The 23446-nt window shown below is 38.4% G+C and overlaps 1 protein-coding gene and 1 long non-coding RNA gene across 9 annotated transcripts in view; one reads left to right on the plus strand and one right to left on the minus strand.

Moving 5' to 3' along the window:
• LOC119515406 overlaps positions 1–4954 on the plus strand; it is a 41408-nt gene extending 36454 nt beyond the window's left edge. The window contains exons 4-5 of the long non-coding RNA XR_005213027.1: positions 2956–3112; positions 3569–4954. This is a non-coding gene — a long non-coding RNA (uncharacterized LOC119515406). The remainder of the gene's footprint in view (positions 1–2955; positions 3113–3568) is intronic.
• PLCB4 (phospholipase C beta 4) overlaps positions 1–23446 on the minus strand; it is a 488707-nt gene that overhangs the window by 29443 nt on the left and 435818 nt on the right. For all 8 annotated transcript variants that reach the window (XM_037811318.1, XM_037811320.1, XM_037811319.1 and 5 more), the window contains 5 exons: positions 21654–21756; positions 20431–20595; positions 18026–18230; positions 4762–4850; positions 3449–3599 (listed from right to left, as the gene is read on the minus strand). In XM_037811318.1, coding sequence (XP_037667246.1) covers positions 3449–3599; positions 4762–4850; positions 18026–18230; positions 20431–20595; positions 21654–21756 — 713 coding nt within the window. The remainder of the gene's footprint in view (positions 1–3448; positions 3600–4761; positions 4851–18025; positions 18231–20430; positions 20596–21653; positions 21757–23446) is intronic.

Genomic DNA, 23446 nt, shown 5'->3' on the forward strand with positions numbered 1-23446 from the left:
TGGTTGTTTGTTACATAGCAATAACTAACTGATACAATCTCTTATACTTTAGAATCTCTAGTCTCTCTAGTCCCACACCATTTCCTTTGGAATAATATTAGGCTTACGACTCCCTAAGCTCTATTTTGTCTGAGGAAGCTGCTGAATTCTGGGCATTGCTGAAGAAGTAATGGGATCAAACTTCCAACATCTTAATTCATGCCACCAACTCAACCTGGAACCTGCCTGACATCTCTTCTCATTTCTTACAGATTATTCTATTCCAGCCTGGGGCTATTTCAAAGTTTTTCCATATTTTTGCTCTTTAGCTTGGCCTCCACCTCCCTTAGTAGAGGGCCACCTATCTAACTTCTTAGATCAGACAGAAACCATTTGTGGCACTCTGTAAAAATGGCCACAGAAGTTTCACTTTTCATCAAGAGGCAGTCTCATTCTCACTCTTTGAATATGGGTTAGCCTTGCCACTTGCTTTGGCCATTAGCAGTTTTGAAAAATGCTGTCCTTGAAACTTTGGGAGGACCATATGAAACTACTTAGCCTGCTGGATGATGGAAGACAGCCTGCTAACTGACAGACACATCACAGGTCATCCAGCTTCCAGTAAACCCATCAGCTGACCCAGAAGCATGAGCTGATCTCTATAAATGGTGTTTGCTTTAAGCCAATAATATTGAGGTCATTTGTTATGCAGCCAATCTAACTGATGCACTAACCATCAGATTTCTAACTGTCAGAGCTCTTCCTTTCCACCCTGAAAATTCTCTCCACTTATCTATCTCCATAGTTTGAATGGAACACATCTCTTCTTTGCTTATCCAGCAGCATTTCCCTTTTCTTGATTGAGCTCTTCTTCAAAGCATTGTTTTACCATATACTTCTCGTGTATTTTCCTTTTCTTTCTCTTCATTGATCCCTACCAACAAGCTACTGTCCTCCAGAACAACCATTTTATGTCTTAAATCATTACATTTTTTTAATCTGGTTTCTAGCCTCATTATCTAAGCATTCCTGATTCAACAGTAATTTTGCAGTCTTAATTTCTCCTGACCAGTCTATAAAACCTTCTCAAAATGCACACCTCTCTTTTTTTCCCCTTTATTTTTGCCTCTCTCAGCATTCTCTCTCTCTCTCCCCCTTCTAGGCCTCAAACATCTCTCTCCATGGACCTTCTCTCTCCTCAGCATCACAAAACATACTCCTATTCCATGTTTTTGCCCACATGTATCAATGACAGCTTGAACTCAGTGATGTCTAGGTTCAAAATCATCTTTGTAACCAAAAGCAGTTCTTCCTCTGGACTTCTCTACTTCTCTTAATGGCACTGTCTATCTCTGTAACCTGTCCTTGAAGACTCTGAGTTACTGCTGAGCCTCCTTCTCCCTAAGATCTATATTCAAACTACCAAATTATTTCTATTCTTCCTTTTCTCTCTTTTTTCCCTTTGACTACTTTCCAGCTTAATCCAGGCCTTCCTCACCACTAGTTGGGTCATTCATTACCCAGCAATTTACTTCCTGATATGAGACTGCTGGCTCCTTACCAGACAGGGTTCCAAGGCCACATTGATAATGGAGGCACGGGCTCGCCTGTAATAACCTCTTTCTCTAGTTGTTAAGACTTTAAATATACTCTGAAAATTCTATCAATATACTACCACATCAACATTCTTAAAATACTCCTTTGACTGCTATTCCCCATTGCCTATTCAGGGTGGCCCCAGAACTCTTTCCAGCCCAGGAAAGGTAAAGTACCTTCCAGTATCTGCATTCCCCCTGCTTGCTCTTCCACACCTCGGTAGGTTGCTTCCTCCTAGGTTACCTTCTCTTGGCTCCTCCACCTTCTCTTGCAAGTCAGATCTATGTTATAAGGCCCAGCACAAGTGCAGTCTCACCCAAGAGTCTCCTCTGGCACACCTGCCAGAATTAACCCCCTCTCTCCACCCATTTCTGAGTAGTCAGCCTTACTGCACTCTCCCTGGACCAGCCTTTTGTGACCATGTCTGGGCCCTGACGGTGTGCAGGCATTTCTTGTAGGACTTGGTACCATGACTTAGAGCGGGCTCCCAAGATTCTTGAACAAAGGGCCAAAAGGAAATAGAACGTAGACCCTCTTACTCAGAGTGTCAGTTTGAGGAGGCTAGACTGGAAGTGACAGCTGCTTGGCTCCTTCAGATGCAGCCTCATTTTGGAGCAGGGTAAGGCAGTTCTAAACACAAGCACGTTTTTTTCTGAAACTACGGTTATTTTTGTTCTCTGTAAGCTGGTTGCACTATAATTACTGATGCTTTCATGTACTAGTGAGTGTGGTACAAGAACTTTAACTCGACAAAAATCTCTCCCATTTTCCACTGTCTATCTCTAAGAGTGGCTAATGTTAATAATGACCAGTGTTGGTACGGAATGCCCAAAGTCTGTATCATTACCTTGCTCCATGTTCTTTTCCAGGGAAGAACAGAAAAACAGCTGCTGGCAAAGTACAAATGGGGCTACTAATGTGCAGTCTCATTTTCTAATTTGTTTCACAAGGCTCGATGCACATTTAGTTTCCTGCTAAATTACTATGCTGCTTTGGTTTGGGAAAACCTATCATTTCTTACCTTAACTGCAGCATTCTGTGTACCTAAGTGCATGAACAACTTGACTTCCTTACGCCAAGGACACTAAGTGCATAAAAATGGAAAGTGTATATACTGAGTAAAAAATTAATAAAAGAAAGAGAAATTCTTATTAAAGAAAGTGAGTTTTCTAAGTGTTTCATGGTCACGGTGGATATTTAGAATATTTAATTACCATTATGGGCTGGGTGCCATCCAATCAGAATGGATTCCTGGCCAGTTAGAATGAATGCTAACTTTAACCAATCCACTTTTGCCCCTGTATACTGGCTGAATATTAGTATGTGGGACACACAATTATTTGTGGAGCTATCTCTTAGGACCTTTTGTTTCATTCACAGATAACTACATGGAATTGGCCTACAAATGTCCATCTGATAATTTCACAAGTAATCAGAGATGTTAAATATTTGCCTATGGGGAAAATTATCAACAAGGGCTTCTAGAAGTTTCCTAGAAATACTGTCTCTGTGGTTCCTGAGCCTATTTCCTGTCCAGGTAAGTGCCAATGGTGGTATCTGGAGGAGAGTGAGGGTGAGTTAGCTAACATTACTGTGTGGATGTTTTATTCCATAAGGACACCAAATGTAAACATTTTCAAAAACTACCAATATTGGACCCAGTGTAACTGAGGTACAGCAGAGCTAGCAGATGAAACACAGATGACTCAGTATTAAACATGCAGGGCAATTAAGCAGTTTGTCAAATCCAGAAGAAAACATGCTGATTTTGAGTTTTATGGGTCAACAAAAATTGGTAAAATTAACAATTCCTTAACACCTTCTTCAAAGACCCTTTAGAAAGCATCTAAAAAGCCCAGATGACTTCCCTTACCTTTCTTGGCTTCCACGCCAGATGCTAGGGCGGCCGTGGTGGTGGGTCTGAGCTCAGAGCTGCTCTGAGGGGTCACATTGGCTTTGGCAGTATTGACCTTTCCTTTCTTGTCATTTTTAGAAGTGTCACTGGGTACGTCGGCAATGTCACTCTGCAACAGAAATATGGATAAAGTTCCAAACAAATGCTGCCTCATTGCATGTTCTTTATTTTACTGAATCCAGACACTCTGCACCTCTCAACTTTTTCCCTTCACCTTCTCAGACTTCTTCTCTCCAAACAGATCTCTGCTTGACGGGAATAAAGACTAGGTGGTGGCCTTAGGTTTAAGGCAAAAGATTAGCCAAAGAAAGAAGATCTGAACACTTCAGAAGCCGAGCGTACCTTCTCTTTTTCTAGCTACTGGAGAAACTGCTGCTTCCACTTCAAACTGAGGAGTTTGGTAAAGGGAACATTTAAAGACAAAAACAAAACAAACAAACAAACAAAAAAAGGCATAAATCTATATCGGAGTGGAAAAAGTTGGGATGCAAGGCTGGTAAAATAAAAAAGAAACAATGAGTGTTATTTTTATTAATTTACTGTTTCGGGTTAACTGGGAAGGTAGAATAATGTACCCCACAAAGACACACTGAAGTTATAACTCCTGGTCCTGAGAGTGAACTTATTTCTAAACAGGATCTCCAAAGAACCTATTAAGACAAGGCCAAACTGAATCAACGTGCACCCTAATCCAGTATGACTGGAGTCCCTATAAGCTGAGGAAGTTTGGACAGGGAATAGAAGCCATGGGAGAAGACAGAAAGAAACAGATCGCCATGTGACAAAGGCAGAGACTGAACATCACAGACTGCTGAAGGCATGGCCTGGTGATAACTTAATTTTGGATTTTCAGCTTCCAGACTGTGAGCCAATAAATTCTTGTTGTTTAAGCCAATCAGTTCTTGGTATCTTGTTATGGCAGCCCTGGCAAACTAAGACAGCTGGTACTCAGTGTTGTATAAAAGAGTCTATATTTAAACTTTCCTAAGAGCATCATGGATGTTTTCCATTTCATTTCTACGGGGTAGGGGCTCCAGATGTGAGTTAAGCCTCTGGTGATGAAGTAGGTTCTCAGACTGGCCACATTCTATTAGATGTGCTACTGTACTGAAGACCCTTGAAACTAATGGTTGAGTCAGTAAGTTCAATTTTTAAAAAACCCTCTTTAAACTTGTTATATTAATTTATGACTTTGTTTTCCTTCTATAATCACTGTTTTTATAACCAAAACCCCCCAACTCAGCTGTTTTTAATCAACCTTGTCTACTTACAGTTTCTATGCCCATAGCTCTCATTTGGTCTGCTCTCTTTTCTGTAACTGAAAGAAATTTCTTTGGATCTGACAGAGCGTCCACAATATCTGAAAGGAAATTAGTGGGCTGTTAAAATGCTGCTTTAGTTCACAGAAATGTTGCTATATTAGGTTACTTTCTTGGGGTAGAGTAGGAATATGTTGGAAGTAAAGTAGTTATCTTAGGTTAGTTGTCTTTTTCTTACTCCCTTGTTGTGGTCTGTTTGAAATTTTTTTATTGTATGTTTTTTCTATTTTTTTTTTTATCTTTTATATAGTTGATTTAAAAAAAAAAGTTAATTAAAAAAAAAAACGAAAAAAATATGCAGAGCCCTCTTGAGGAGCTGGTGGAGAAAGCAGGGGTATTGGCCTGCCCCACTGCGATGGTTGCTAACATGCCCACAGACATAGGGGACTGGTGGTTTGATGGGTTGAGCCCTCTACCATAGGTTTTACCCTTGGGAAGACGGTTGCTGCAAAGGAGAGGCTAGGCCTCCCTATAATTGTGCCTAAGAGCCTCCTCCTGAATGCCTCTTTGTTTCTCAGATGTGACCCTCTCTCTCTAGCTAAGGCAACTTGGCAGGTGAAATCACTGCCCCCTCCCCCAACATGGGACCTGACACCCAGGGGAGTGAATCTCCCTGGCAATGCGGAATATGACTCCCAAGAAGGAATGTAGACCCGACATCGTGGGATGGAGAACATCTTCTTGACCAAAAAGGGGATGTGAAAGGAAATGAAATAAGCTACAGTGGCTGAGAGATTCCAAAAAGAGCCGAGAGGTCACTCTGGCAGGCACTTACGCACAATATAGACAACCCATTTTAGGTTCTAGTAAACTGGAGTAGCTAGCAGTAAATACCTGAAACTATCAAACTACAACCCAGAACCCATGAATCTGGAAGATGATTGTATAAAAAGGTAGCTTATGAGGGTGACAATGTGATTGGGAAAGCCATATGGACCACACTCCCCTTTGTCCAGTGTATGGATGGATGAGTAGGAGAATGGGGGAAGGAAAACAAACAAACAAAGGCACCCAGTGTTCTTTTTTACTTTAATTGCTCTTTTCACTTTAATTATCATTCTTGTTTTTTTGTGTGTGTGCTAATGAAGGTGTCAGGGATTGATTTTGGTGATGAATGCACAACTATGTAATGGTACTGTGAACAATAGAATGTGCGATTTGTTTCGTATGACTGCATGGTATGTGAATATATCGCAATAAAATGAATTAAAAAAAAAATAAAATGCTGTTTTATGAAACCATCCAAAAAATGCAGCTAATAAACTACTCATAATGCTGGACATGTGTTGTACTTTCTGTTAAGCATCTCCTCCTAGAACACAAGATGAGACTGGGAGAGCAAAGCTAGTAGCAAAGAAGTAAGTAATGGCAGGGATCAACAACCTCTTTATCTACCTTTACCTCCAGTGTTTCCTCAAATAAAGATGACAGAGTGGCAGGGCAAACCAAGTGAATCTCATGGGGTTTTTGACTATTTACTTGTGTGACTTTGTTTCCAGCCTCTGTCTCTTCATCTGAAAATTAGGGCTGATGCTATCCTTTCTGAAGGGTTGTGAAATTTCAATGAGATGCTAAATATAAAAAGTACTTGAAACACAGTAGGTGCTACAAACACTAACTCTTATTTTTAGAAACAAAAGACTAATGCATATTTGAAGCCAATTTTGCTTCCATGGTAGATAAATACAAAATATTTCTCCAGTGCTTTCTCTGTTGTGTCTTGCACTTAAAAATGGTAAAACTTCATTTTTTAATATAGTATCAATTGAAGAGCTCCAAGTACGTTCAGAGTTTCACATAATTCTATGTAATTTACCAGTACTATGAAAGGAAATAATTATTCTCATTAACTTAAGACAGTACATAATTTGCAAATTTTAAAAGTTTTATGAGTTTATCAATTTTTCCCTAGCAGATGCATCTTCATAATTACATCCTTAAGACAATTTTTCTCAGTTTAGATTTTTGTTTCATTTTACAACAGAAAATAACATACGCACATGGTAAATTTTCAAATACTTAAATTGAAAAAGTCTTCTCCTGGAAATCCCATACATAGTAGGTTACTATTGCTAACCACTTCTCGTATTGTTCTAGTTTTTTTTTTTTTTTTTTTTTTTTTTTTTTTTTTAACTCCAGATGGGTTGATAGTTTTGTTCAACCTTTTTTTTTTTTCTGAAGTTCATATATTTTGCAAACACTTTCATATCAGCAACACAGATCTGCTGCATTATTTTTAATGGCTGCTTAAATATTCCATTTTATGAATGGCTATAATTTCTTTAACGAATTTCCTATTGATATAGTTGTATTGTTTGCTATTATAGTGTTGCAGTGAACATCCTGGAGCATCTCATGATCTCCCTCTGCATATGATAAATACAAAGGTAAATTCCTAGACATTAAAACAATGACTAAGGGTATTCGTTCTTGATAATTATTGCCAAATTGCCCTCCACAGAAGTTGCATCAATTATTCTCCTACCATTGGTATATGAGAAAGTCTGTTTCTAGTTATCATTTGTGCTCCCCTAGGAATTCTTGGCTTCATGATAGATGTGGAAAAATTAGTTCTCAAATCTGGCTCAGGAAAAAAAAAAATCAGATATTTTTGGGAAGTTAACTTTATGGCAATTTCTCTCTTTTTAACTCTTTATTATTAAATTTAAAACACACACAAAAGTGGAGATAACAGTAAAATAAATCCCCAAATACCGATGATGCAGTTTCATCAATTACATTTGGCCACATTTCATTTATCTAACCTTTACTTTCTTTTCTCATCTCTCTCCTGAAATATCTAAAGCAAATTCCAGACATCATAATATTTCATTCCTAATTACTTCTGTATGTATCTCTAAAAAAGGGCATTTTCTTTCAGAACCAAATACCATACCAACAAAATGGGCAATAATTCCCTATCATATAATATACAGCTCACTTTAATATTTCCCCTATTTGTAGTTTGCTTGAATCGAGATACAAAGTCCATGCCATGTGTGTGGTAACCACGTTGTATACATCTATTTTGATCTAGCATAGTTCCTCCTACTATTTTCATAATGCCGAGATTTGAAGGGACTTATCAGTTGTCCTGCAAAATGTCCCACATTCTGAATTTATCTCAGTGTTTCCTTGTTGTGTCATTTAGATCTGAGTCTTGAATTTTTTGTGTTTGTAAGAATACTTCACAAGAGGTGCTGTGAATCCACATGGGCCACATTAAGGCATAAAGTCTGCCTGTCCCATGTGTCGTGGTGCTGAGCTCATTAGAGGAGCTCATGAGAGCAGCTCAGGAGGTGGCAACTTGATCTCTGCATCCTAAAGCTGCTTCTGTCTCCTCACAACCAGTCGGCAATCCACGTGGTGGTATTTGGTACCCACCACATTTAGTGACACTGACTTTTCTCCTTAGCTGGCGGGGGCTGGGGAGGTGTGGGGCACAGCAAGGTGCAGGGTCTGCTTCTATCTCATGGTGAGGACAAATGAAGTTCAGATGCTTCCACCGATGCCACCTCAGCTCCTTCTGGCTGAGAACCCTATGCTCCTTGGTCCCTGGTCATTTCCCGTGTGCCAGATCCTATGTTAGGAACCCTACCCATGCTTTCTTTCTCATTAAATCCCCAGAATGCCATGAAGTGGGTATTGCTAGCCTACTTTTAATATGCAGGAAAACTGCAGCTCGAGAAGGCTAAGTAATGTGCTCACAGAATTTGTCCAAGCTGGAGTTTTAGCCCAGACATGTCTTAGCACCCAACGCCTCCTCCTTCCACTGGTCCATACTGTTATGGGGCAAATTAAGGCTAAACTGCACCTCCCAAGCCCTGTCCCAGCTTGACTTCGGAGGGAGTGCTTCTAGAATCCCAGTGGTATTGATTTTTTTTGTTTACTGCAACAATGTCTTGGTCTCAGACCTCAAGGCTGAGTCTACATAATTCTGAAATAGTCGGTTCTACATATTGTTTTGCATTACATAGACAAGCTGAGTGGATGTTATTATCAGCCATCTGCTGTAAGATTATGTAGATGTAGCCTAAAACATACAAAAAAAATAAGATGCTACAGATGTATCCATTAGTTGGATAAGTATTACTTAAACCTATTCTCAATTACCAATATTAACAACTCCATTAACTACTGGGGAGTTATGCTGCCAGATCCTGAAGTCTTCCCTTGTTATTTGGGATTAAATGAGATATTATTTGCAGTTACATTTCATACATTTTTTAAAAAAAATTTTTCTAAAATGTAAGTGTTCTTAAATGGCCAAATTGCAACAAAGGTACCCAAATTATAAATAAGGCTTGTTTAAGTTAAATCACATGGGACAAAAAGGAGATTATGAAGGATCTAAATGCTTTGGATGAGGCCTAGGTTAGCAGGTTATTTGAAATGGATGCTTTTCAAATTTCAAATAAGTCAGATACTTTCAGGATGCCTAATTTTGCTGTGTGGTGGCAGGTGTTCATTCTGCAGCTGGGTGTGTAGATCAACTGTACACCTGGGACAGTGCCACCAAAATTTTCAGCAAAGGGCAAAGGGCTCAGGCTTAGGGAACCAGGGCCTACCTCAACCCCTTTTGATGCCTTCAAATAATTTTCTACTATAACTCAGCTTTTCCTCTGGCAAAATCTATGTATACCTGAGCTATTAAAAAAAATACTGCACACTGGAACAAGGAAATTGATTTTTAATAATCGCATTTAAAATAATATACAACCAGAGAATGAGAAGGTACCTCAGGTATCTCATACCTATATACTTGTGTAACTCTATTTGAAAATTTCATGTTTCCTTGCCTCAGCCCAGAAAAAAAGATTTGAGGCACGGGTTAAATAAATTTGGCATATTCTTGGCCAAAGATTTTTATATTCAACTAAAGCTAGTATATTTCTTTGGCGCCAATCTCTCACTGCCCTGGGCTTCTCTTCTCTTACTGGGGGAATACCACAGCCAGCCACTCCCCATTAAACTCAGCATTCTGCAGGAAGAGCTATTGTAGCAAGAATTAATTTAAAATGCTGATCAAAATTCATTAGCACGTGACTGTGCTTGCTCAGGACTCACCATGTGTTGTACTTCTGACAGGGCTGAGATGAGTGCATGCAAACCTTTGATTCTACGGCACCCGCCAGGGTGAGCTCCAATTTCCTAGATACTGGGAGGCCACAGAAGGGAACCCAGAACCTCTCTTAAAAAAGAAGGCAGTTTGCTTTTTTCTTATTTGCTTCTTTCTTCTAGACTTAATGCAAGTTGTGCTCATCTGTATATATTTTTTAAACCCTGTTTATTTCTGGGTTTAGTGCTGATCTCTTAATGAAGATTTTCCATGTATACTCTGTTGTTCCTTCCTCCTTCCCACCCATCCTTATTTCCATACAGAGCTGAAAGCATCAATTTAGGTGTCTTTGAGAACTGAAGACAGTGATTCCTCAGGACAGACTTTCAGATACTTACAGACTTTTCAGGAGAACTCTGCTGTTTGTTTAACCGCTATTTTTCAAGGTGATTGAGCACCTTGGCAGTGAGGGTGAACCACGGCTCCCAGATCCTCCCACTCACCGTTGCACACTCCCTCCTGGCCCAGGTTCCGTTATGCTCCTCACAAACCTATTTCCAACTTATGAAGAGGTAGAGGCAGCAGAAAAATACATTTCCCCTCTATTGGCTGCAAAGCAAAGCTAGGAAATGTCACCCAATCTCATAGCCATGGCTTTGGATAAGACCTTTTAGCTTCTACCAAACAATTAAGCATTCCCCAAAGTGCATTTCCTGGAACCCCAGAAGATACAGTAAGTAGTCAGGGCCAAGGAGCCTGTGCTCAAATAAGGGTGGGAAGTGCTCAGCCCAGACCCCCCCAGGAAGGTCAAAGTTCATCTCGAGGAAGAAGCAACTACGGGCCCCTTTACATTTGCTCAGCTAATAATTCCCAGTGGATTTCACCAGGATCCATCCTGCCCCTCTCCCTCTGGAGCTTTCTTCTTGGAGTTCTTACTAACACTGGCTGTAGTTCAGAAAGGGCCATAAAAATGCATATCACTACTATCAGGCTAATCAGTTTTTAACAAATATTTAATAGGGTGAATATGGCATTCAGCATCCACGAAGGACAGGACAATGTGGGGCAACTTTATACTGTGTCAGAAAGGACAGACTGTGCCTCAGGAACAGCATCTGAATGAGCAGGGCCCGTCCTCTGGAAACATCTGATGTAGGAAACAGCCAACTCTCTTTGTACAGGGGTTAGGAACAACCCCATAAGGATGCTGGGCAGAGTGAACCAGGCAGCTTGTGAGGGATCTTTAATCCTAAGGGAGGCCAGAAAGGGGGAATGTCCAAATAAACAAAGGGTCACTTTTTCTTCTGCTTTTTTCTTCTCTTACATAAAATAGTCTGGTTGCAGGAGAGGAGACAAATTTCCGGTCACAGAAGCAGAGATAAGCACCACTCAAGGAACAAAGTGCTGAGAGCACACAGCTCAGAGGGGCATTTGCATGTAATGCTGAGGCTTCAAATATTCTGGAAGCACAGCCTCAACCCTCTTATCTGTTCAACTCCCCGCCATTCAGCATCCATAAAACCCATCATAAGCAACAGTGGGTGGGAAAAGAGAAATACTAATGCTTGTTTAATTGTCATTAGCCCTGGACCAGTTTCCTGCTACCAACAGCAGTGGCGAGTAGTGATAAAGCTGCCAGGGGTAAATGCCAGCATCAGTGGCATTTGCGCCTAGAGATAACACAACGACATTCCCAGTACTCCGAGCCTCACTAGATTTGACAAAAGAAGAATGAATCTTAGCATCCAAGCTATTACTTTCATTGTGTGTGTTAGACAGAGGGACAGAGAAAGAGAGAAACTTTTTCTTTTTGTTCAGTAACAAAATATCAAAAAAATTAAACTAAGTCTTCAAAATACATTCCTAGTTCATCTCTCTCCCACATTTTCCCCATCAAGCTCTAGTTTCTGATTGTTATAGAGGTTTCATCTCTGCTCTTCAGCCCACAGACACGTTAGATTTAGGCCACTTAGAACTATCCGTGAAGAGCTCAGAAGCTCATGGTGGCTTTCTTTGTGTCTTGAAAAGTTTTTACATTGTAGGAGTGAGGAGGAGAAGCAGTTGCAGTAAAATCCTTGCCTCTGTTGCCCGAGGGAGCAAGGAAGCAAAGCAGGGAACTTATGAGAGTGGAAGAGGGTCATGGTGGAAAAAATCGCCTCTGGACTTATCTCATGTTGTGAGGGAAACGGGCAGCCCAGAGTTCGAGGCCTCTAGAGACTATCATATGCAAGAAGGCAGAATTAATTATAGACAATTACAAATGCATGCAACTGTCTTATCCTTAGGGATTCATCATGTTGTAACCATCATATGGTGACTTCATATGTTGATCCCAATAAATAGGTGACCACAACCTCTTGCAGCTGCCCCAACCCTGCGTAAAGAATCTTTACTTGGAAAAGCCTTTGAAACAATTTTCTTGTTTCGATAAAATGATGCCACTTACCTGATGTTACTGAGATTTAAAATGCATTTAAAAATTACATAGAACCTAGAGTTGTGGGTGTTTAATAAAAATCCCAGTAATGTTGCTAATGCATTAGAACTCTGGAACTTCTTAGTAGGCAGGGAATTAAGAGATTTTTTTCTTAGGAGGATTAATTGCTTATGACAAAATAATTTACTACTGCACTTTCCAAAAACTAAAGAGGAGGTTATGGGGAAGAAACTATAAAGAACAGATGATTCTTTAGTTTGTTAAAAAGTAAATAACTATGGCTAACATTAATGGAGAGATGGAGAGATTGTCATGGTGGGGCCACTGTTCCAAGAACTCATTTAAGCCTCACGTCCGAGATGGGGACTGCTATTATCCCAGGGGCTGCACCTGGTGAGGATACTAAAATGGAAAGCAGTTAAGCATAACTCTTACAAGCTGCTGGGCTCTATTCTGCGTTCTTCCACACCTCTACATGGCCTCAACCAAACAGCATCCTGTCAGACCCAGAAAAATAGTCTTTGAAACCTCAACCACTCTGCTCATAGAACTTTATCTAGATGTTGAAATGCATTTGAGACCATTTTAGAGATTATTAGAGAGAAAAGAGATCTTTTGACCAAATTAGAATTTGATTTAAATACTTAAGAAAAAGATCAACCCAATTTAAAAAAACAAAGGGTACTAGGAGGGAATTTTTCAGAAAAAGGTATACAAGTAATCAGCAATAAACAGTAAACATTAGTAACAAGAATATGTTCAACCTCATGCACAATTAGAAATACGCAAATGGAAATGACAAGATACCACTTTTATTACCAATGCTGCAAAAATTAAAAATTTTTTAGAATCTAAAACTGGCCATGGTGAAGCAGTTCAACCAAGAGGCTAGGTAGAGACAGTGGTATATCCATACAACAATATTACTGGAGTATTACATAACCTTTAAAAAGAATAGGGAAGTCTTGCATGTACTGATGAAAAGCTCTCCACGTTATGTAAAGAAAGCACAGTACATATACATATACTATATGCATACACATAAATTTTTTATTCATGTGTACACATTTATGCTTATATACACACATATGCACTACACATTTTAGAACCCTCTGTGGTTGTTGCTGTTTTAAGACACTGATGTAGTACTTTTATTTTAAAAATGTTATCAAGAATTAAAGTAGGCTTTATAGGATGAGCTGCTTTAATTTTCTTCTTTATTCTTTTCTGAATTTGAAATAAACATATTTTCTAAAGTTTCTCTACTATTTCCGTATTGCCTTGCTATTATACAAATATAAGGCAAAAAGAAAATTTTTTATTTACAAAAGCTATATATGCCTATTTAAATTTAAACAAAACAGAAGTAGTAAGAGGAGTCCCGCCACAACAGGCCACAGGCTTAGACAATGCATTCTCTGGGATGCCCCTTGCGTTCCCAATGCTGTGGACCAGCTCCACTCAAGCTTCCTCCCATTCTCAAAGAGGAGACTACTATTGAAGTTGGGTGTGTATCCTTCCAGATTTTTTTCTATGCACTAACAGATATATATGTACATATGCAGCAGATAGTTGTGGGTTTTTTTTGTTTTGTTTTGTTTTGTTTTGTAACTAATAGGATTGTTTTGCAATTTACTTTTTCTACTCAGGACTGTATCACTGGCATCTTTGTATGACTAAACATTGAGAGCCAACCCATTATTTTTAATGGATGCATAGTATTCTAGAACACGGCTGTAACATATTCAACCAGGCCCCAACTAACCTGAGGGACTTAGGTTGTTTCCAATCTTTTTTTATACAAATAATGCTGCATGAACATTAGAGCATGGGTTTTCTGTTTGTCTTTAACACTTTAATTAAAGAAATAAATAAGTCCCTGGTTAAGCATGTGGTGAACAACTATAACCAAGAACCAACAAATATAATTATAGCTTACTGACTAGTGACCTACTTGCGCCTTTCAACCTCCCGATACATTGTAATGCAGCTAACAGCTAAGACTTGTAACTGTTATAACTCACTGAACTATAACCCAAATACCTTGATACTTTGCTTTGTAACTGAGCAACCTGGTAATAATCCCATGATTTATCCCCTCATCGTGTTCTGTGACTTAGAAGTTTCATGTTCCTGCTAGCATCCCTCTTAATGTTTATTAATGAAGAAACCTGAGTCAGCCCACCCTAATTCCTGGTCTGTCTTGCTAGATAAAGCTGGTTCTACTCAGAATTGGCTGCCTGACATGCACAGTAGCCCAAACCTTCAGACTATAGTAAACTAGACTTCGCTGTAATACTAAAAATCACGTAAAGACTGCCATTTTCTTACATGTACCCTATGACCAAGTACATAAACTATCTGCGCATGCAGACAATTAGATTATCTCTAACATCGTCATCTGGAGCCACTATACTCATTGTCCTAAACCGGCCCTTAAAGAAATGCTACACAACTTTTAAAGCCTCTCCAGTATGGAAAGACAGATTCGAGGCCTGCAAGCCTCAGTTTCTCTTATGTTGCACTTTGTGATAAAGCTCTTTCTCTCTTTGAAACCTCGGTGTCATAAGTTCTGTTACACGTATTGGGCAGCATACCTGTGTTTTGTCGGCTAACATTAGGAAAATTAGGACTGAATTAGCTTGGTTAGATCGAAGTGGTTTTACTTCTGTAAATAGATCTAAACTTGTGGGATGATTTTAAACAAACGGCCCCCACCCCCAAAGCCTGAGAATATATAATTTACCAAATTACTCATTTATGCCCTGAAATTGTGTATATGTCTATGGGGTTGGAAAATGCTTGAGGGTAAGTGAACTCACTTTTTCAACTTTACATCTCTTAGCACAGATCATTCACAGAGTAGGTACTAAAATATAATGGTTGAACACATCTCTTCCTTTGAAAAAAATATTTTTAAGTGATACATCCATGAAATACCATTTTTATTGATTAAACTAGTAAATATTAGAAGCATTATATCTGGTGCTCTGCTGATGGGCTATACTTGGCAATCTGTATCTAAACCCTTAAATATGTATATACCCCTTGATGTAACAATTCCACTTCAAAGAGTTCATCTTCAGGAAAAGACTATGCATATTCCCAAAGCTTTACATTCAGGGTTCTAAGATGCAATATTGTTTAAAATAAAGGAAAATGGAAATCACTTTAATGTTCTTTAATAAATAATAGCGTACATAAAATGGAATCCTATGCAGCCAATAAAAATACTATAAAATTATTTCATGAAATGGGCAAATATTCTCCATCTATTAAATAAAAAAAAATTTAAGGATCGATATGAGTATTGTATAGCAAGATACTATTTTATTAAAAATAAAATAGAGGGAAGTGATGAGATTGGAAGTAAAAGGATTAATATAGAAACAGTAGTTCTCTCTGGGCAATGGATTGATGCGTGACTCTTATTTTATTCTTTGTGTGCTGTCAGAATCCCTCTCTGGTACATACTTTAGCTACCCTGTCTTTTATGAAATAGACCTGCTATACATATTTGTGGAATGAATGAATGCATCAACATTATCTCTCTTTAGCTGAATAAAAATCTGATCATGTCTAGTCATGACTTTTTTTTTTTTTTTCCAGAAAATGCTGGAGTGTGAAGGTGCAGTTTGATTTTGAATATGTTCCTATAGAATCAAGAGAGAACAGCAATGCTCTAGGGAAAAGGGACTCTAGATTTCCTACCAGGCTGGCTCAGTATACAAATGCTCAGATTTGAATGTGGGAGGCCTGATTCAGGGGTTCTGATTTTCACCACTACAGTAGTTCACCAGATGAAATATGACCACATTGTATATAAATCAAAGGACTATAAAGAAGATCAGAAATTTGGAAAGAGTTAGGTCTCACATTCTTCATTGGTTATCTTCAGGCAAGACCCTTACACCTCCTATCTACTCTTGGTTATTTACACTCAAAAGGGATGACCAGAGGATTCTTAATAAATAGTCTTTGAATGTCTGATCTAAGGCTAAAAAGGCAACCAAAGAATTCCATCAGTGTCAACAGAGTACAAGAATTTCAAAAGCTATTAACAAGTAAGCGACTATGACAACACAGGAAAGAATACTTACAAGACTATCTTTATGACGACACAGGAAAGAATACTTGTAAGACTATCTTTAAAAATAACTGGAGATTAACTTGGATCAATACTTAGCTACTGACACTGGTAATAAACTACATTATGAATACAGATATTTCTTTAGCATAGATCTATATATGTCCAACAACCAATATGAACAACTTCACATTTTTAGACTCTATTTATAGGCAGCTCTTGGCACTAAGTAGGAGCTCAACAAATTTTCAACAAATTATTTTTTTCTCTTTTCTATTCAAATGGCTCATTTCCATGGCATGAATTATAAAGAAACTTATAATCCTTTTGAAACTTAACCCAGGCAGAGGCAAAACTTATTTGTTTAGCAAACTATTTTTCAAATGTATTATGTATTATACATAAACTCATATGTGGGACAGAACTTAATTCACCTGCAGAGGCCTCACAGCTGTTGTTTAGGAACCTGTAGGTGGCTTTCCAGTTTGCTCTGGGGCTGTGTGTGTCTAAACACACATCCCTGCAGGTCTCCTGTCCATTTACCATCTGCCTGCCCAGCCCCACAGAATCCCCTCCCAACTTCTCTCATTCACTCTTCTTTCTGTTGCTGTAAATTGTGGCATCTTATATGCTTCCTTTTTTCATGACAAGAAAAATGGGGGGAGGTAGGGAAGAAGGGGTCTTTACTACAGATTTCTGCACCCAAGAAATACTTATGGTTTATTTTTTGAACCTGCAATCAGGTCATCCAAATTGAGGGTTAGTTGAAGAAAATCTGCCCTCCAGAAAAGCATCCATTATAAAACAAACAACAAAATAATCCTGAATCTCCCCAATAAAACAATGACATGTTCTGGTAAAATACACAAATTATACATATATCTATAGACACACATAGGAGAACACATTTTGAGCCCTTGCCATGTCACATACTGTAATGATAAACACTTCAAAACTCCACGATGAGGGAGGTAGTGTAATTCTCTTGACTTTACAGGCAAGAAAATGCATTTGAGATGTCACCTCACTTTTCCAAGGTCACCCAGCCAGCAAAGGAGAGTTAAGATTTGAACCCTTGCTTCATCTGATGCAATGCAGTCACTATGCTATACTGTTTCTCGATGAGAACACAGGGGATCCTTGTTTTCTTTTAATGTTCTCAGCTTAGTTGGGGGTTACAAAAAATTGATATTCTTGAGTTTAAGCAAAATCCAATGACTTGGTCAAGGTTCTGTGTCCTCCCATTGATCATCTTAGTAAAACCTAAAATGGTCCCTATGGATTGATGACTGAATTTTTTATGAAATTGAACTCTTTTGGATTTAGAAGGAAATCCAGGAACGTTGACAGATGAGTTCAGTGAAAGTCCTAGATATCTATGTTTCTATACATTGTCTTTTTTCCTCCTTTACCGTGTAAATGCATCTTTCACAAAACATATTTGCAAAAACTGATACAACATCATAATATTTTAGAACTGAGGTTTCTAGTAACCTTGATCTCTTCAAGGCTACAAGTCTATAACTAGACATTATTATTATGTTATTATTATTCTAAGCATGGAAGAAGTGTCTTATAATCTTGTAACTTAGGGCTTTATATATCATACCCTGTACCAAAATGTTTAACTTACCTCCAAATCCATCAGGCACATATGTTTTAAGCACAATATTACAGAAAATTGTTGGCAGTGATAATGGTTTGTTTCCTTCATTTCGAAGGGAAATGTGTCGATATCCTGCTTGGAGGCCATCCAGCGGAAGAATCCTTTGGCCAATGAGCCTGTTGTTGTCATCGTACACAGCTATTCTCAGGACGGCCAGGTCAGGGAGGATCACCTGCCAACAAGGAAAAGAACTTATTTCAAAATAAAAAGTTTAAAAAAAAAAAAAATCCCCTGATCAATTTGCATTTCTAAAGAGTACTATTTAAGCTCCAGTATCCAAGCCATTGAGAGGCAACCAGAATGGGTTTCTTAGCAATCATCTCCTCAATGATTTTAGATGGAACGAATATGAAAGATTACTTTAGATCCATGTTGTTTCCCCCACCCATGTAATGGGTGAGAAAATGGAGACCCAGAGAAATAACGTCACTTTCCCTAATCTCACAGATTGTCAGGACTCAAGAATCTCAATTGCTAAGCCTATTGTCTTTCTCCCACTGTGCTGCGTTGGACCCTTAGCCATGGCATTTTTAAGAATATAGAAAGTATTTCTGAAGAAACACTTTGCGTATATATAAACTCAGATTCTCTATGGTGCTTGCATTCCTCTGCTTTCATCATTATTTTAGGATGTTAAATACAAGATAGGGCAGTTAGAAACAGTAATACACTTTGATCTGACGACATCTAAAACTGTCATCCCCAAAATGAACAAATGGACAGATGGCATAATTCCTATTCAGATATAAAACAGCAACAAGACACAAGAAAATCCAATGTTCTTTTATCAGGGGTGTCTCTTCATTGGCCAAGAGCAACCAGGCCATGTTGGCTGACTTGAGAACTCTGTCGAACTCTAGAAAGAGTTCATGCCTAGAGGGTGCAATTTAATTAAGCTTGTGAATATGAAGAGCAGAAATCAAGCTAAAATTCAGCCACATTCACTCATTCTATTTTTTCCTCACAAAGTGTAGGGCCTTGCCACTCTTTCCTCATAAGATTGTGAAAAGAACAAGAACAGGAAGAAAGTAACGCTAAAGGAGTAGATATGAATAAAAGGAAATTTAACTTCTGGAGAATAGTGAAGGATCCAGAGCTGACATCTTGTTTCTGGGGCCATGAATAGTACAAAAAACAGATTCTGTATTTCAGGCCCTTTCTTATTCATCAAAACGAAGAATGCCTGCAGTTAACTTTCTGCATTTTAAAAAATGTAGGGATTATTCAACATGCTGAAGAATACTAGGTGTGCTGCCAACAGATCTAGCTAAAACAAATGAAAGAAACCAGGGTAGAATAAGAGATAAATGACAGCCGTGTCTGCAATTTACACCACACTCTGGCAGAGGTAGAGAAGGCAATGATGGTGGGTTGCAAGGATAACGGTATTCACTTCACAGGGTGAACTTCAATTTCAAATGGCCTTTTTCAACTAGCCTACTTTGGCTTTCCCTAACCTGAGTTCTGGAAGCCAGCTATTCAGAAGCAGATAACCCCTATTTTGTGAAGATAAGAAGCTAATTACCTGCATGATACACAAGTGCAACAGTAGCACCTGGAACACCTGTGCCTGAAGGAGTGAGTTATCACTTTGGACAGGATAACACAAAAAGAGAGAAAAATGAACAATCTTGGAGACAGCACTGCCAACACTTGGATCTTTTTTTTTTTTATGTAACTTCAATGGACAAAAGAGAAACAAAGAGGAGAAATAATTAAGTAATTATAAACTGAACATTAGCAAAGATAACTCTTATTGTTCTTAGTACCATCACCATACGAGTTCTGAATTCTTTACGTATAGTGTCAGTAGGAAACCCGCACATATCCACTTCCATGTATGTACCAACTTGACATGAAACATCTTGTGATTTCTTAAGGATGTCCCAGAGCCATTTATAGAACTCTGCAAAGAGCCAAGCAAGTCATCCTGAGAGCTCCCTGGTTACGTCACAATGAATTTCCATATTAAACTGAATAACCCCATCAACAGGTGGGTGGTTTAGGATTACATCTATGAGACGAAGTGATAAATTCCAATATGCCCTACCACCTTCATAGTTCTGGCATCATCATGCCAGAGCAAGAAAGAACTCTCCACCGTATGATGGTGTCCAGTAGCTGGGATGTATTCTAAACAGATTGCAAGCCTGAGGCATGGGCATAGCCATGCAGAAAGCAGGAGGAGTGAGAGTCAAAGAGAGCCGAGGCAAAACAGAAAAACAACTGTGTGACAGCTACAGAATGATCCATTAGAAGGGAAAAAGAAGACATTGTGGGTTGAACGACTCAGTCCCTATACTGTGTAGCGTCTATGCAGTGAAGCATGGCTCTCAAGTTAGAATGAGTCTGATACATTGAAAATGACCCACCTTTCGAAATACGAATGATTCTTCATTGTAAACTGGATTGAGGCCATTGTTCATCACCATACGAGTTCGGAATTCTTTACGTATAGTGTCAGTAGGCAACCCGTACATATCCACTTCCACGTATGTACCAATTTTCTTATCTGATAAGAACTGACCTGATATGACCTGTAGCGACACAGAAACAGAATGAATATCAGTGCAAATGCCAGATCAGTAGCCAAGAATAATCAGGAAGAAATTCTTGTTTATTTTGGGAAATTTTAATTATGTATGGAATACATTCGTGCCTTGTTAAACAAAGACCTTATTCAGCAACAATAATGTGCAAAAAAAACTGTTTTAGGCAGAGATTTTACCTTCAAAGACTGTCTAGTAAAAAAAGGAAACTATACATGAATCACACAACAACAAAGAAATGAGGATTACATCTATGAGATGAAGTGATAAATTCCAATATGCCTTACCACCTTCATAGTTCTGATATCATCATGCCTAATTTATGACTGAATTCTTTTAAGAGTCTTGAAAAGAGACAGAGAATGATGCTAGAAAAATCCTGTTATTCTTTACTCATATGGACACTGGCCAGCTATGATGATGTTACATAATTTTAAAGATCAGTGTTAAATTCTATTTATTTTAAAGCCTTGGAGAGACTATTTTTCATCTAGTTTTCAAAGGACTACAGTCACTCAGTTTTTTTTTTTTCATGTATCTAATAGCTAATAACTGTATAACATCTTTGCTGAGGTTTAACATTTGATAAACTATATGAGTTCTGACATAGGAGCACTTCCATGAAACCATCAGCACAATTAAGATAAAGATTTCCATCACCCCCAGAAGTTTCTTTGTGCTCTTTTGCAGTCCATCCCTGTTCAGAGGCAAACACTGATTTGGAATAAATGGAATCACACAGCATGACAGCATGTATTTTTTTTGCCTGGCATCTCCCACTTAAAATACCTATTAATATTACTGGTGAAAAACAATGTATCTCATAAGAAAAAAGTGGGAAGTTATAAGTGAATGTCATGAGCAACACATGGATTTTGCAACTCAACATGAAGCATCTTGTGATTTCTTAAGAATGACCCAGCGCCATTTATATAACTCTGCAAAGAGCAGAGTCATCCTGAGAGCTCCACTGGTTACATCACAATGAATTTCCATATTAAACTGAATAAAGTTCAGAACCCGCCATCATTCCCCGGGGTCAGTACCTGCACTGAGCACGTGGCTGCAATAACCCCATCAACAGGAGTTTCTGAGAAGGGATCAAACGTTCGATCCGGCCGCCTCATAAAATCCGGTTTAAGGAGGTACCTGGTGGGACAAAAGCATAGAAATGACTCATTTTATTAGTTGCTCTTACAACAACTAAACCACCCACCTACCCACCTCTTTGAGACACTGAATACTTCCTTTCCCCTCCCTCCAACTTAGGAGAGAAGCTCTTAGGCAGAGGGCACTGAGCACCGACAGGGATGTGCCTGCTCTCATGGAGGATCCTCAAGAGCAGAAGGAAACAGGGAAGCTCCGCAGATCCCGGTGTCAGTGACTTCTAGATCTTTCTGCCACGGACCCTTGTGGATCCTTTCTCTTATGTCCAAAAAAATAGAGAATAATGGAAAACCCATTATATTAGTTATAGTTGTCAAAATGTGTAAACTATGGGACTGTCTACTTCTTTACTAATTGTGTTTTTTTATTAAAGCATTGAATTATGACATAATGGTAGGTCTGACAGCTACTGTAACTTCAAAGGATTGATGTTCATAACAATATTCTGAGAGACTTATAATAATAGTAATGAAATATGAAAACATCTGATTTATACTGATGACAGAGTCACGGGTACTGTTAATATTACTGAGGACTGTTCACATTCACTATGAAAGTAAATGTGAAATTTCAGTTAGTGGTAGTTGAAAATAAAGATGTAATTATTTCCCCATTTCTAGCCAGGGCAATTAGGCAAGAAAATGAAATAAAAGGCATCTAAATTGGAAAGGAAGAAGGGAAAGTATCTCTATTTGAAGATGATCTGATCTTACATATAGAAAACCTAAAGAATCTACTAAAAACTGTTGGAACTAATGAGTTCAGCAAGAACCATGTATAAAATACCAACTGTATTTCTATGCAATAGCAATGAATGGTACAAAAATGAAATTAAGTAAAGAATTGCATTTATGATAGTATCAAAAAGAATAAAATATTTAGAAATAAATTTCAAAAGAAATGCAAACCATATTCTGAGAATGACAAAATGGTGGTAAAAGAAATTAAAGAAAATCTAAATAAGTGGAAAGACATTTTTGTGATCATGGATTGGAGGACTTAATATTGTTAAGATGGCAACCCCAAATTGATCTACAAGTTCAACGCAATCCCTAACATAATCCCTGCTGTCCTTTTTTTTTTGCAGAACACAACAACCTCATCCTAAAAGTCATTTGGAACCGCAAGGGGCCCAGAAAAGCCAAAACAATGCTGACAAAGCTGGAGGACTCACATTTCCTAGTTTCAGAACTTACTAAAAAGCAACAATAATCAGAGAGAGAAATACAGATCAACTGAAAAGATTTGAGAGCCCACAAATAAATCCACGTGTCTCAGGTCAATTGATTTTTGACAAGGGCACCGAAATCATGGCCTTACACCCACTGGCAGTGGTTATATAAATACACCTTGGCCAGATTCCATAACTTCCCTGAAAATTATGTCAGAAAACTTTCTCTTGCTAATAAAAATGTTCCTCCTATTTAAAAGTAGTAGAAAAGGAGTCCTTAAATTTGGAAATGTCCAAAAACATAACTGGAAAAAAAAATCCACTTAATACACGAATAGTATGTAAAGAAAGAAAAATAGAAGCACTTCTTCCAAAATAATGTTTGCTTTTAAATGTTAAGAAAAAAAATCAAAATTTGGGGATCAAAACTCTCATTTTCCTTAGGATCATAACCCCTCTTAATTTCAATTTGGGATGATGTCAAAATTATTACTACCTTTT

This window comes from Choloepus didactylus, chromosome 19, assembly GCF_015220235.1.
Source record: "Choloepus didactylus isolate mChoDid1 chromosome 19, mChoDid1.pri, whole genome shotgun sequence".
NCBI classification, from domain to species: Eukaryota; Metazoa; Chordata; class Mammalia; order Pilosa; family Megalonychidae; genus Choloepus; species Choloepus didactylus.